The sequence below is a fragment of the Pteropus alecto genome, unplaced genomic scaffold (assembly GCF_000325575.1).
Source record: "Pteropus alecto unplaced genomic scaffold, ASM32557v1 scaffold75, whole genome shotgun sequence".
Taxonomy (NCBI): Eukaryota; Metazoa; Chordata; class Mammalia; order Chiroptera; family Pteropodidae; genus Pteropus; species Pteropus alecto.
The window spans coordinates 24,499,755-24,513,097 of record NW_006440638.1 but is presented as its reverse complement, the minus strand read 5'-3'; the positions used below and the strand labels follow the sequence as shown (position 1 = coordinate 24,513,097).

Here is a 13,343-nt window from a genome sequence, read left to right as displayed (position 1 = left end):
GGATACTTAGATTGTTTCTATATATTGGCTATTGTAAATAATGCTACAATGAACATAGGGGTGCATATCGAACTAGGCTCTTAAAATTGAAAACACACTGACTCTGGCTAACTCATACCACAAAACAATTTATTAGACTGCTATGATGGTGTGCCGAGGATCAATGGGCACTCTGGAGGGCAGGTTAGGAATGTCAGGGACCAGGGAAGGATGTTCCCTGACATTGATGACCTGGCTTTCCGGCATGACCAGTGGGGAATTGAGAATGAGGATGGTTTCTCTGGTAGTAAATAGGAAGGATGCAGTGGCAAGACATGTGGAAGTTCAGCTGGGGACTAGAGCTGGCCAGCAGCAGAGGGGCAGTACTCTGGAGGCAGATGGCTTGAGCCCAGGGTGGCTTAGGCAAAATAGCAGTCACATATAGCAAAGCAAAATCCTTGCAGGGAAGAAGTAGACTGACCTTTATGCCTTATCAGAGGGCGAAAGATGCAGGCTTGCTCTTTGTCACTTACCTCTTTTGGGACTTCTCTGTGTGCATGTTAGAAATTTGCACGCTTCCCTACCAGTCTAAACCTTTTGAGGATAGGGACCGTAATGGAGACATTTTTCTAATTCTGGCTCCTCATATGAGGCCTGTCAGGCAGAAGAGGTGCTCATTGTTTCCTGGGCCAAATTTATTTGACCTTTTACACTAGGCATCTTAATAAATGAATTCCATGACTTCCATTTTCCTAATTTTGGTAACTCTCCTCAGGTCCCACAGAGTAGAATTAATATTAGTAGAGGACTTTATGGCCCATGTGAAAAAGTTTAATTACTGATGATTTTTCATTTAGTTATTATTTTAGTAGCTTCCTGCCAGGGAATGCCTCTTGTGAAATTAATCATACACATCCCAGTTGCTACATATTTCTATTAAAACTGAAGCTGTATCAAGAAAAACTATAAAGTAGAAAAGAGTCAAAATTTTTAGACCTGCTGATGGATGTGTTTTCTATACTCATGGGGTTGCATGAGTTGGAACCGGAGAGGTTCTAAGAGCCATCTAGCCTCAGGACAGTGTCTCGGAGGTCTGTAGCAATTAGATGGAAGTGATTGCTGGGGCTGGTAGGAAAAAAGGTGTGGAGGCTGAGCCCAGGCTTCTGGGAACATGCGTGGTGACGGCTCAGCAGTGCCATCCTGGAGAGGTGGCATGCCAATAAGCAGGTAATGGGTGTGCCATCCTGAATTCAACTCCTTGACTCTGTGGATGAGGAAACTTAGATCCAGAGGGGAGGAGGGGCTTGCCAAGGTCACCTTGCTGCTCAGTGATAAAGCTGACCCTGACTTAGAGGTCACACGTAAACCCAAGAACGGACACGTCTTCCTTTCTTCCAGAGGACGTTCTGTTCAAAGCCTCTGTTAGAAGCTTTGTTGTACCCTCGTGCTTTTCTGGGCCTGATTTGGCAATCTCAGGAGGAAAACATGCTGCGTTTTGCAAATGTGTGCAAATAACAAACATGCCTGTTATGTCCTAGGCAGACTCATTGCACATGCATCAGGACAGGTGGCAAAATGCAATCATGCAGTCCAGAATGAAAAGTGTTTTACACTTAGTTGCTTATGAGAAATTCAGTTAGAATTAAAATGCCTTCCTGGCCTAGGTGCAGTGTTAATTGTTCCATTTCTCATAATAAAACTTTGCTTGGAGAAAAATGCTTGGATATGAGATATTGATTCTAATCCCTATTTTTTTTTTATCTTCTTCTTCTTCTCTACCCCATTTTGTTTCTTTGTTTCTCTTCACAGGAAAAAGTAGAATATGCCTTCCTGATTATTTTTACAGTCGAGACATTTTTGAAGATTATAGCATATGGATTATTGCTACATCCTAATGCTTATGTTAGGAATGGATGGAATTTACTGGATTTTGTTATAGTAATAGTAGGGTAAGTCTCTTTTATTTTGGGGAAATGTTTGGAAAATTGGAGGTGGTAACAGAAAACAGTGTTTTTTGAGGGATTATGGTTACCCCTTTAGGTCAGTGATTGCAGTCAGAACCTGTCAGGAGTTTCTTGAAGACTGGTGATGCTGCTGTCAATGCCTGGGCAAAACTGATTTGAAATTCCCTCATAGTTTTCACTCCCCTTTTCAGCAAGGCCGTTACAGGAGGAAGTCTAAGCTCCTAGTGTGAGAGGGCTCATCTTACAAGGCCTCTGGTTTCCACAAATAGGCCAGCCCTGCTGGTGGTTTGAGTCAAATGTGTAGAGCTCTTATATTTAGCACCTTGTTAAGTTAAAAAACAAAACAAAACAAAACAGTAAAAAAGCAATAAATTCTTATAGCAGTGAGGTACTCTGTTCTTTAACATCCTTAAGCAAAGCTATTAATTCTTTCTGCTGACTTGTGGGAAAAAACTTTGGCATGCTCCTATCCCATTTTAAATAACAAAACAAGTGTCTGAATAATGTCAGATATCTGGCTTGAAATGAAATAAGCCAGACAATGCAGAGAAGCAGGCATTCTCCTGAAATCCTGTCACAGGAAGAAGACACCAACAGTTTCATTTAAAGGAGAATGTTATACAAAACAGTGGCCTGAGTTATTCTGGTCCTTCCACACCTAGAAATGTTGCCAGCAAGAGAAAAATGAATCAATGTCAGAGGAATGCTAGGTCTTTGGACCAGATACCCACACAGGAAAATGAGATATATTCTATTGTAGAATCTTAGTTACCTAGCTATAAAATGGGTTGCTCCTAAAATTATATTTGGTAGTATAGAGAGAGATTGTTAAATGGCCTCTGTTTCCATCTCTGTGACTTTGTTCACTTACCTTTTACAGTTCAGTAAAGTGACTTTTCTTTTGGATTATTCTTTTATCATGACTCCTTTGGCTTTTCATGGGAGACTAAAATACAGCTGGATATTGGGAGAGTGGGATAAATTTTCAGCTTGTAATTTCATTTCAAACCTAGGAAGTTAAAAATGATCCAAAACAGTGGTCCAGTGAGATAATTAGACTTATGGGGAAAAACTTAGCTTTTGCAAAAACCACCATAGCACATTGGCATCTAAGGAATTACTGAAAAATAGTGCATCTAAAATGAACAGGTGGTAGATATATACCACACCTTCCTGTATTTGGTGAATTCTAATAAGGAATGGCTAGCAAGAGCCTTTCAGATCTCTTGGTTCTTGAATAAACTTGTTGTGCTTCTCCTGACCCTGGGCTTTCTGTTCAGCTAGAGGATGGAGATGCTTAGCTCAATTTCTTTTGCCCCTACCCTGCAATCACCTTGGCTTTCTGCCTGGAGACATTTTTCAGACTATAGTATGTCACAAAGACAGGGAACCAAGCAGAGTGTGGTGGTCTCATTAAGTTGAGACAGAAACAAGAGTTCTGGGAGGCTGAGATGACTGAAATTTGAGAGGCATAGTGTGAGAAGTGAGGGAGCTTTGAGAGAAAGAGCTCTATGTATATGCCTTGGGGTCCTCTTGAGTTTGGCTGCAGACTAAGCTCTGATTACATGGGGTGAGATTCCATGAGTCCAGGAAAAGAACACTATTAGGGAAGACCAACCAGAATATAAAGTTGTCATTGAGCACCCTGGACTGTCAGAGACCCCAGAAGGGCCATTAGTAGTAAGGATAAACTAGCTCTAGTGCAGGGGTTGGCAAACTATGGCCAACGGGCCAAATCCAGCCTGCCACCAAATTTTGTAAATAAAATTTGTTGTAACACAGTCACATATTTATTTGCAGAGTCGAGTTGAGTAGTGTAGGTCCACAAAGCCTAAAATGTTTGCTAAAATATCTGGCCCTTTACAAAAAAAAGTTTTGCTAACCTCTGCTCTAGAATAAGGACTGCCTGAAACTGATATGCAAGTAGCTTAATTGCCTGACAAAACATAATTCCACACTTTTTAAAGGAAGACAACAAAATCCAGACACTTATCAACATGTCCAGCATCCATTCAAATATCTCTAGACATATGAAGAAATGTGACCCACAACCAGGAGGAAATTCCATCAATAGAAACAGACATAGAAATGACAAGAGGTGATGGAATTAGTAGAGAGCTACCTTACAGAACTTTAAAAACAGCTATTATAAATATGTTTATGGACTTAAAGGAATGTATGACTACAATAATGAAAAATGAGACAACATGAAAAATCACATGGGACTTCAAGAGCTGAAAAATATATCTGAAATGAAAAAAATTTTTTTCTGGATTGACTTAACCACAGATTTGACACAATAGAAGAAAAAAAATCAAGGAACTTGAAGACATAGTAATAACATAAAGAGTAATGATGGAGAAGAAAAATGAACACTGCCTTGGTGACCTCTAGGGCAATCAAGTGGTCTAATGTGTATGTATGTGTATATATATATATATATGTATGTGTATGTATGTATATGCATATAATGTTTATATATATTTGAGGTCCCAGAAGAGAGGATATAAAGGGAAGACAGAAAAAAATATTTGAAGAAATGACTCCAAATTTTCTAAATATGATGAAAATATGAGCTCATAAAGCCAGGAAGCTTAACAAAGCCCAAGCAAAATAAACATGAAGAAAGCTACATCGAAGCACATTATAATGATCAAATTGCTCAAAAACAAAGAGGAAATCTTGAAAGCAGAGAAAAAAGACATTACAGACTTCTCATGAGCAACTGTGCAAGTCAGAAAACACTAGAGAGATGTCTTTAGGGTGCTAGGGAAGCTAGAATTCTTATTCAGTGAAGATATCTTTAAAAATCGAAGTAAAAAAAACAACACTTCAGACAAACCAAAGCTGAGAATTCATCACTAGTAGACCTGCACCTCAACAAATGTTAAAGAAATTTCTTCACACTGAAGGAAAGTGATACCAGATAGAAATGTGGATCTATACACAAGGAATGATGAATGCCAGAAAGGGTAAATGTATGGATAAATATTAAAATTTTTTTCTAATTTTAAAATCTTTTAAAAATTATTTAAAACAAAACCAATAACAATGTCTTGGGGGGTTTGTAACTTCTATAAAAGTAAAATATATGACAATAGCCAAAGCACAGGAACAAGGGAAAAGAGGTGTATACTATTACAAAGTGCTTGTACAGTAGGGGGAGTAGTAAAATATTATTTGAAGGTAGACTGTGATAAGTTAAAGACGCATATTGTAAACTCCCAAGCACAGGCTGGCAAACTTCAGCCCATAGACCAAATCTGGTTTATTGCCCTTCCTTCCCCTCACCCTCTGCTTCACATTGACAGAGTATTTTGCTGTCCGTTTTGGTAGATAAAATTTTATTGGGAGACAGTCACACTCACTCATGTCACGGTTATTTGGTGTTAGGATGCCAAAGTTGAGTAGTTGTGATGGACTCTATGGCCTGCAAATTCTAAAATAGGGACTATCTGGCACTTCACAGAAAATTTTTGCTGACATTTTCTCTAGAAGAGCCACTAGAAAAATAAAGAGATATAGCCAACAAACCTCTATTGGAGATAAAATGGAATTTTTTTAAAAAGCTCAATCCAAAAAAGTCAAGGAAGAAGAAAAAAAGAACAACGGACAGAGCAAATAGAAAAGAAATAGCATGATGGCAGATTTAAACCCAGCTAAATCCTTATTAAAATCCAGGGTTCATCAGATTTTATATGTAAAAAACAAGTTTCTAGTCTATAGTGTTTATAAGAAACAAACTTTAAGTAAAAAGACAGAAAAATACATAGCATGCAAAAACTAATCAAAAGAAGCTAGAGTGGCTATGCTAATATCCAACAAAATAGATTCAGAACAAGGAGTATTATCAGGGATAAAGAGAAACATTTCATAATGATAAAGGAATCATTTTATCAAGAAGATGTAATGATTCTAAATACATATGCCTAATAACAAAGCTTCAAATACACAAAGCCAAAACTTCTAGAACTGAAAGAAGGAATTGACAAATCTGTAATTATAGTTATATATTTTAATATTCTTGGAGTGTTGATAGAATACATAGGCAGAAAATCACTCACAATACAGGGATTTGAACAGTCCATCATCAACTTACTTGACATTTTTAGAACATTCCACCAACAAGAGCAGAATACACATTCTTTTCATGTGCATATGGAACATTCACCAAGCGAGACTAGTTCTGGGCCATAAAGCAGGTCTCAGTTTATTTAAAAAGATTAAAATCAAAGTTATGTTTTCTGAATGAATTTACCAAGGTTTCTGGGTAAAAGATCAGTATGAAAAAGCCTGTGAATTTCTCTGTATTAGTCATGAACAACTGGAATATGGAAACTTAAAGACTACTATTTACACCAAAAACCATGAAGTATTTAGGAGTAGTGCCCTGAAAATGACTAAACCTTGCCGAGAAAAAGTAAAGAAGGCCTAAATAAATGGAATGATGGACAATGTTTTTGGATTAGAAGACTCATTATTGTTAAGATATCAGTTCTTCCTAAATTAATCTATAGATCAAATCCTAATCTAAATCCCAGCAAGATTGTCATAGAAATTGACAAATTTATTTGAAAATTTATATAGAAATTAGAGAGACTCTAGACTAGCCAAAGAAATCTTTAAAAACAAAGCTAAAATCTGGTTTCAAGGCTTACTATAAAGCACAGTCGTCAGGACAGTGTGATTTTGGCATAAGGAGTAGACATAAAAATCAATGAAACAATAGAGAGACTAGAAATAGACCCATAAAATTGATTTTAGACAATAGTTCAATAGGTCAAGGAAACTGTTTTTAGTAAATGGTGCTAAACAACTGTTTACCCATAAAAAAAAAAAAGGCTTGATTCTTTCCTCGTGCTATATACAAATATTACTGTAATGGATCCTAGACCTATATGTGAAAGCTCAAACTATACAATTTTTAGGAGAAAACTTTATGACATTGGAGTAGGCAGAGATTTCTTAGGACACATAAAGTACTAGCCATAAAAGAAATAACTGAAATTTTGGACCTTACCAAGATTTAAAACTTTTCTTCAAAAGTCAGTTTAAAGAAAATGAAAAATAATGCACAGATTGGGAAAAAATATTCACAATACATATAAAAGATTTGTATTCAGAATATATAGAGAATTCTTACAACTTAGTGGTAGGAAGACAACCTAGTATGTAAATGGCAAAAGTTTTGAACAGATCTTCACAAAAGAAGATATGTAAATGGTCAACAAGCACCTGAGAAGATGTTCATCATTAGAAATTAGAAAAATGGAAATTAAAGCCACAATGACAGCAGTTATATAGCTATTAGCATTACTCAGTGTAAGACTGACGATACCAAATGTTAACCAAAATGTAGAACAACTGGAACTCTTGTACACTGCCCGTAGAAATGGAAAATGGTGCAATCATTTTGGAAAAGTTTGCCAGTTTCTTACAGTATGAATCATTGAATCATACACTAATCATATGACCATATTACCAGTACTACTATTAGGTACTTATCCAAGACAAGGGGAAATACATGTTCACAAAGAGACTTTATTTCATAATCGAGAAAAACTGGAAACAACCCAAATATCAACAAGTGAACAGATAAACTCACTGTGGTTTATTCATAGAATGGAATATCACTCAACACTAAAAAGAAATGAACTGCTGATAAATGTAACAACTTGGATGACTCAGGAACATGGTGAGCAAAAGATGATAAACAAAAGGGAAAACATGCTTTATGATTTCGTTTATGCAAGATTCAAGAAAAGGGAAAAAAACAACCTAAGTGATAATCAGCCAATCAATCAGTGGATACCTAAGGCTGTACTTGGAGGCAGGATGAGTGCAAAGGGGCATGAGGAAACTGTTGGAGATACTGGAGATGTTCTATATCTTGATCGTGGTGTTTGTTACTTGGACTTACACACTTTTGTTAAAACTCATCTTATATACTTTAAATGGGTATATTTTATTATATGTAAATTGGCAGCAATAGTGATTTAAAAAGTAAAAGAAAATCATCAAGGAAATTAAAGTAGAACTAGACTCATAGTCTTTTTTTCTCATTAAATATGAAAAACTTTAGAACATCAGGTTATTAATCTAAAATATGCACTAAATTAAAGTCAGAGTGGACTGTATCTCAATCCAATAGATTTTCCGTTCCAAGTCAACTATGACCTCTTGCTTTTGTCAAGACTCCTAATAACAGACATCAAGAAAGTAATTGATATTTCTAAAATGTTAACTGTTAATACTGTGCCCACAGGAGGACTCAATGTGTCTACCAGAGCTGATATTCCCTGTTTAGAAAAGATTGATTTGAGCCAACTTTTATCCCACACTTCTAATTTTTCAATAAACATATATTTCGGGCATTTGACTTACCAGTTAGGCTTTGTGAAGAAGAACATGGGGTGCTCATTCATGGGGTGCTTCTAACTTGTGTTAGGTTAAGTAGTCCTTGCCTCTTTTCTTCTGTCTTGAGGTAAACTTTTAATAATGATCTAGGATCAAATGGCACATGGTACTTTTTGGGTGGGGGCCGATGGTGAAGGGAATAGAATCACAACATTAGAATGGGAAACGGGGTGGGTCTCTGGATCATTTAATCCAGTTTTTTCATTTTCAGAAGGGGAAACTAAGGCCCAGAAAAAAAGAGGGACTTTTCCTAATGGCTCCTAACTCTTAGGAGTGGAAGCCAGCCCTGACCTCTTTCACTCCTGGCTTTCTGGAATGGCAGCCACCTTCTCTCTCTGATTCAGGCTCCTCTGCAATGAGAGAGAGACATTATTCACCTGTTTTCAAGGACATTGCTGAAGAATGAGATAAAGAACCATAAATGTACATTGCAAAACACTGATACTTGAAAGCAATCTTAAGTCACCACCTGCATAAATTACTTTCCTAAGCCTTTGGGGTGAAAATTCCTGTGGCTGCTACATTTCAGGAAAGTTTGAGGTTTTCTTTCTTCCCTTTTCTTTGTTTTTGTAAAGCTATGAACTTGTTTTGGAGGAAGACTTTTAACTTTAGCCTTGCTGCAGGAGGTTACAGGAATTAAAAAAACCTATGATAATGAGAGAAACCTGTCATCTGAAACTTTGAAAAGATATAGAGACCTGACTTATTCCCTCCTCACCCCCACCCCCAAACTGGGTTCACTGCTAATTGCTGTACTGTTATTAAAGCAGATGACTGGTCTTTAAAGCCCCAAAATGACCTGATTTCAGGACTGCAAATCAGACCACCCTGTATTTTATGGACTTGGCAATCCGGAGACATGCCAGTGGGGGCAGAGTTTCTGCTTTGGCTGCTAATTAAACTTTAGAAACCTTCTCTTTGTTTCTGGGCCAATCATGTCCACAATCTGATTGGCCAGAGTTGATTCTATTTGAAATGGGCAAATTTATATTTATCTTGAAAAACAAGCAACAATTCCAAAGAATAAATGTTTATTTGAAAGAGCAAAAGTAACTATCAAATGAGCAGATTGCCTGAAAATAACTTTATCCAAAAAAACCTTCTGAGAGTAGGGAAAAACTTGTCGTGGCTGCCAGATACAATGTTATTCACATTTCAAAAGAGAAAATGACGATATTAATACCTGAGGTTACTCTTTTGGCCTTCGCACAGCTCCTTAGCATCTGTGATTTACATCATTCCCCAAACATAACCCACGAGGGCGGAGGTGGTGTCTAACATAATTAAGATACGGGGCTTTGAAATCAATATTTAGTCATTGGTTTATTCAGCAAATATTTTTTGAGCGCCTCTTAAACATCAGGACCTTTTTTAGGCACTAGGCTAGAAGTGACTGAATGAACAAAACAGACAAAAATTCCCTGCCCTTATGGAACCTACATCCTAATGGGGCACTGTACCTGGATTCACATGTTAGTTCTGCCATTAGTTGTATGAACTTGGGCAAGTTACTTGTTCTCATGTTTGTTTCCTCATGTAAAATGGTGCTGATAATAATTCCGACTAACATTTTGTGAGGATTAATGAGATTATGTAAAGTGCTTAGCTCATAGCGAGTACTCATAAATGGTAATCGTTATGATTGTTGTTGTTATTTCTGTTGGTGCAATTCCACCTGTCGTCACTGGAGCCCCAGTGAGCCCCCTCTTCCGTGGGGGCCAGTGTGCTTGAGGACGCCCCATTGGCAGGGATACAGAGGTCAATTCCTGTCCCCAGTCATGTTAGACGTAGGGGTCACTTTCAGGATTCACAGCCCGGTTCTTGCCTTGACCTTGCTTTCCCTTTGTTTAAGCAGCAGCCATACAAAATTAGCCCTTGTTTAAAAATAACTACTATTATCATCCTGTTTTGCTTCCCTGGGTGACAGCCTCTAACATTTCTCTCTCTCTTCTTCTTTCAGATTGTTTAGTGTAATTTTGGAACAATTAACCAAAGAAACAGAAGGCGGTAACCACTCTAGTGGCAAATCGGGAGGCTTTGATGTCAAAGCCCTCCGTGCCTTTCGAGTGTTACGACCACTTCGACTAGTATCAGGAGTGCCCAGTAAGCACGTTTTGTTTCCTAAAGCTAGGATTTTGTTGATTTTTTTCTTCCGGGTGGGTCTTAGGATTATGGACCGAAATGCTGCAAGGTGAGTTGCTGTGTACCAGCTGAGGGTTCTGCAGATGGCCATGGAGGCCTTTGTGGTTCGCTATAGACTTTGCCTTGGGTTGTGACTTTGGATCCCTGAGAGGGGCGGGTAGTGATGTGCCTTTCTGATTTGGAAGAAGAGAGAATCTTCTCTTGTAGATAAACAAAGTAAGTGGTGGCATGAGACCTCGCATGCAGGCCTCCTGATTTCAGTCTGTTTTTCTTGCTGTGACACCATGCTGGCCAACACTTCTTCCTACTCCCAGGCCTGCCCCTGTAAAGGTGATGGGTTATCTAGATGAGGGTTTCGGAGGGCTCAGCTCACAGCCTTTTTTCAAAGTGAGGAGCAACAGTAGACTGGACTCCTGAAACCTTTGCTCAGCTCTCCACTATTAGGAGCCATGCCTGTCCCAAGCTGGGGGAAGAGGTGAATGCTTCCGTGTCCTGCCTCATACGTAGGGCGTAATAGTACCTGCTTGAAGGTGGTTGCAAGTACCAAGTGAGAGTGCGGGGATAACTCCAGCACAAGGTCTGGAGCACAGGGATGAGAGATGCTGTTATCATCCACTCGGCGACGATACCTGTCCATGCCATAGTGTGCTTCTTCCTGCAGGCCAGGTTGAGTGCCACCTGAGTGGGCAGAAATGCCCTGTCTCTGCCCTGGCCAGGAGCTGCAGGTTGCTTTCTCTTCCATAAGGCGTGTGAGGTGTGCTTCACTGCACTCTGCCCCTGATAGGACACTCCTGTTGGGGATTTAGGAGGGTAGAAGTCCTAGCACCTTTCCAAGGAATGTGGTTATGAGGTGGCTGCTTGCTCTCAGCTAGGGGAAAAATTGGGGACAGCAGTGTGTGTCTGTTTTTCACCATTCAGAAAGCCATCAGAAGAACACAGAGCATGGTTTTGCTTCTCCAGAAGTTCTTTGGGAATTTTTATTAAACCTGTTGGCACCAAAAATTCTCTGGAAGAAAAAAGATTTCCAAATTTAACATTTTAAAACGTAGGAAGTGATGTTTTATGTGTACTTATTTTTCCAGATGGTTCATTTATTTTCATTGAAAAAGATCAGCACAAGTCAAAACCACAAAACTGTCTGGAAGCAATTGAGAAAAATAGAAATACCTTGGAAATGACTGGGTCTGTTATACGTAACAGGGTTAAATGAGAAGTTCAGTGAGCAAACATGTTCTTTCAGATTTAGTTGTTACAGCTTAATCTAATTTCAAAGTAACCACGACAACTTTATTTCCCTCAAAGAGCAAATGACAGGACAGCCTGCCTGCATTATGTGCCGCAAGCAGACACGTGGGTGCTGTGGCTTTGCTTGTGCGAGCCTGGCCAGCGAAATCTCTCAGAACTCACATAGCCTTGGTTTGGCTCCCTTGCCTAATGAAGTTTTCACTAAATGACTAATCCAGTGCTCCCCGATCCTCTTGAGGACGAGTTTTAAACTGTATCTCTTCCTTTCCCCCCCAAAATATCACTGTTTGAAACTCAAAGATCTGCGTTACACTCTCCCATGGGTCAACAGGGAGAAATAGGAATCCATGTCTTTTATGCAGAATTTTCAGCCTATATTTTAACATCCCTGAGCAGAGAACAGAGAAACCTGAGCCTCTCATCAGACCCAAATGGGCTTTGGGGAGAGGGCTGGGGGCTCTGGGTCATGCAGTTTGCCATGCTGGTTGGCACCTGTGGCCTAGCGATTTCTTCTCAAGCACCTGGAATGGTTAAAAATGCCTAGGAAAGTTTGACTATTGACAGTGATCTGGGACTTGCCTAGTCATTTCTAAAGAGAATTCAGTCTATCCTCTAAAACAGGATTTTTTTGTGTGTTTATGTGAATATATATATCCTCATTCAGTGGAAGGTAAATACATACTTCAAAAGGTAGTAGTTCAGACATTTGTGGAGTTCTTAACCACTCACACTCAACTGGTAAGTGTTTATTGGAATCTTAGACCATCAAAGTGGGAAAGAACCCTAGAGATCATCTCGTTCAAGTGCATCTTTTAGATGAGGAAGCTGAGGCCTGTTAAGAGGTATCAGCTTGTGCAGGTTCTCATAGCTGGGTAGCCAAACAGGTCCAGGCCCACCCATGGTCTCCTGGTTCCCAGCCCGGTATTCTTTCCACTTCATCCCACTGCCTCCGTGATTAGAGTCCCGTGAGATCTGCTGTATGCATTGATAATATACAAAGGAGCCTTATATCATGAAAGTGTACACATTCACGTTAAAGATACCACTTCATTATCTCACAATTTTGGCCCATCTGAAATACAGTAGTTACTTAAATACAAACATATTCCTGAAACATATGGCTCACTGCCATAGAATTTAGAAAAGCTAACTGCTGAATGATGATTTTGGATGGGCCATGCGTATCTAAAAAAAATAAAAAACAAAAAAACTCATATCCAAGTAGATTAAAACATGTTTTCTTTTCCCCTCATCCTATTCCTTTTAGAAGGTGAAAACATTAATCGTCATCTTATTGATCATTTTTTTCCAAAAGAAACCATTTGAATATTAAATATCCAAAGGCAGTACCTAGTATTTTGGTCGTAATGACGGTCTCGGAAAGATGGGCTCTTTGTGGATCTATTGACGGTCTTCCCACCTCATCCCATCCCCCCCTTCTCTCTATTATCATGGTGAAGGTTTGTTGTTATTGCTGATAAGTATTCTTCTCTCTGCTTGATGTTTTAATTTCTAACTTATTTAATTCTAGCATCTCTGCTGCTTATTCTCTTTCATTCTTTGAACATATATCGGGAAAGTAAGATCCAAGAAAAG

General features: G+C 38.8%; 1 protein-coding gene across 1 annotated transcript in view; it reads left to right on the top strand.

Annotated features, from left to right (window-relative positions):
• The window catches only part of CACNA1D (calcium voltage-gated channel subunit alpha1 D), a 290,484-nt gene that overhangs the window by 136,816 nt on the left and 140,325 nt on the right, over positions 1 to 13,343 (top strand). Inside the window, exons 4-5 of the mRNA XM_015593660.2 lie at positions 1,789 to 1,928; positions 10,321 to 10,463. Of these exons, the coding sequence (XP_015449146.1) occupies positions 1,789 to 1,928; positions 10,321 to 10,463 (283 nt within the window). The remainder of the gene's footprint in view (positions 1 to 1,788; positions 1,929 to 10,320; positions 10,464 to 13,343) is intronic.